The following is a 1,223-nucleotide window of genomic DNA, read 5'->3' as shown; positions in this document are numbered from 1 at the left end:
CCCCCCGCCCCGCCTCGGTACGGTTCTAACGGCTGAAGCTGCAGCATCTCCCCACTCTGCTCACATAGTCCCCCCCCCCTCGGGCTGGACGTACCGCTCTCGCGCTGCTCTTCTTGTTCTGAAAAGCCATCCTGATGATAATCAGCTGATTGATCCTCTCTGATAGCTGCTAGGCTACTGTTGCTAACGGCTGCTGTGATGGCAAGCTGCCGGCAACCAACACACGCACAGCTTCCGGTGCGGAACTTCATAATAAAGTGCCGTGGACTGAATATTTCTGAATATTAAAACTGTTCAATCACATCCCTTAGCCTAATGACACCTTTACTATATATTATGACATAATTATACTTATTCATCCTGCGGTTGAAGATTAGAGGTGTAACGTGTCCACTGGGAGTTTTGAGAGACAGAAACATGCTGCCCCTGCTCTTATTTTGAATAGTGGTCCAGCTGCATCCTGCGGGTTGAGTGACCCTCATTACTCCATCATGGTGTGATCAGTACTCTATTAAAGGATTTATTTATATTAATAGTATAACAATGGGAAATATTTTTTTCAGTTTTCATCTATTTATTTTGAAAGAGCTTTAAATGTTTCTACGTTTTTTTATTGACAACAAATGAAATATTATTAAATATTATTTATACTTGATTATAGAATACTTTCGGTATAACACAATGTATAATGACACGCTATAATAATGCATCAGTTATTAAATGATTTCTTTATAAATAGCTGATCTGACGGTTGGTTTCTCTGGTTCAATAAATCTATAACAAATGATTATTAATATTCTTATTCTTATTATTCTTATTTTATATAAGTTGTTAAAGAGAGTTTGAACCTGTCTCTTGCCGTAGATGTCCCGGGCGCGTCCGGGGGGACACGCGGGCTCCTGCCCGGCCTCACGGCCGTCGGTTCGGTTCCCCGCAGCCCGGCGGCGCTGCGTCTGCGGACTGAAGCTCTGGAAGTTGAGCGTCTTGTTCTCGAAGGCTCCCTCGACGCTGCAGAACATCCCGCCGGACTTCACCCGGGGCCGGGGGGAGTCACAGCCCAGCCGGGACAGCAGGGACGCGCTGTCGTCCTCCGGGGAACTCCTCCGCTCAGACATCTCGCTGGTCTGGTCTGGTCTGAGGCGAGGACCAGAGAGGAAGAGAGGAGGAGGAGGAGGAGGAGGAGGAGGAGGAGGAGGAGGAGGAGGAGGAGGAGGAGGAGGAGG

The 1,223-nt window shown here is 47.5% G+C and overlaps 1 protein-coding gene across 1 annotated transcript in view; it reads right to left on the bottom strand.

Annotated features, from left to right (window-relative positions):
* Positions 1 to 1,172, bottom strand: part of dpysl4 (dihydropyrimidinase like 4) — a 7,966-nt gene extending 6,794 nt beyond the window's left edge. Inside the window, exon 1 of the mRNA XM_034866444.1 lies at positions 849 to 1,172. Coding sequence (XP_034722335.1) covers positions 849 to 1,115 — 267 coding nt within the window. The 5' untranslated portion in view covers positions 1,116 to 1,172. The remainder of the gene's footprint in view (positions 1 to 848) is intronic.
* Between the last annotated feature and the right edge of the window lie 51 nt (positions 1,173 to 1,223).

This window comes from Etheostoma cragini, unplaced genomic scaffold, assembly GCF_013103735.1.
Source record: "Etheostoma cragini isolate CJK2018 unplaced genomic scaffold, CSU_Ecrag_1.0 ScbMSFa_720, whole genome shotgun sequence".
Lineage (NCBI taxonomy): Eukaryota > Metazoa > Chordata > Actinopteri > Perciformes > Percidae > Etheostoma > Etheostoma cragini.
Note: the sequence above shows the minus strand (reverse complement) of the source record. Positions and strands in the feature narration are given on the sequence as shown.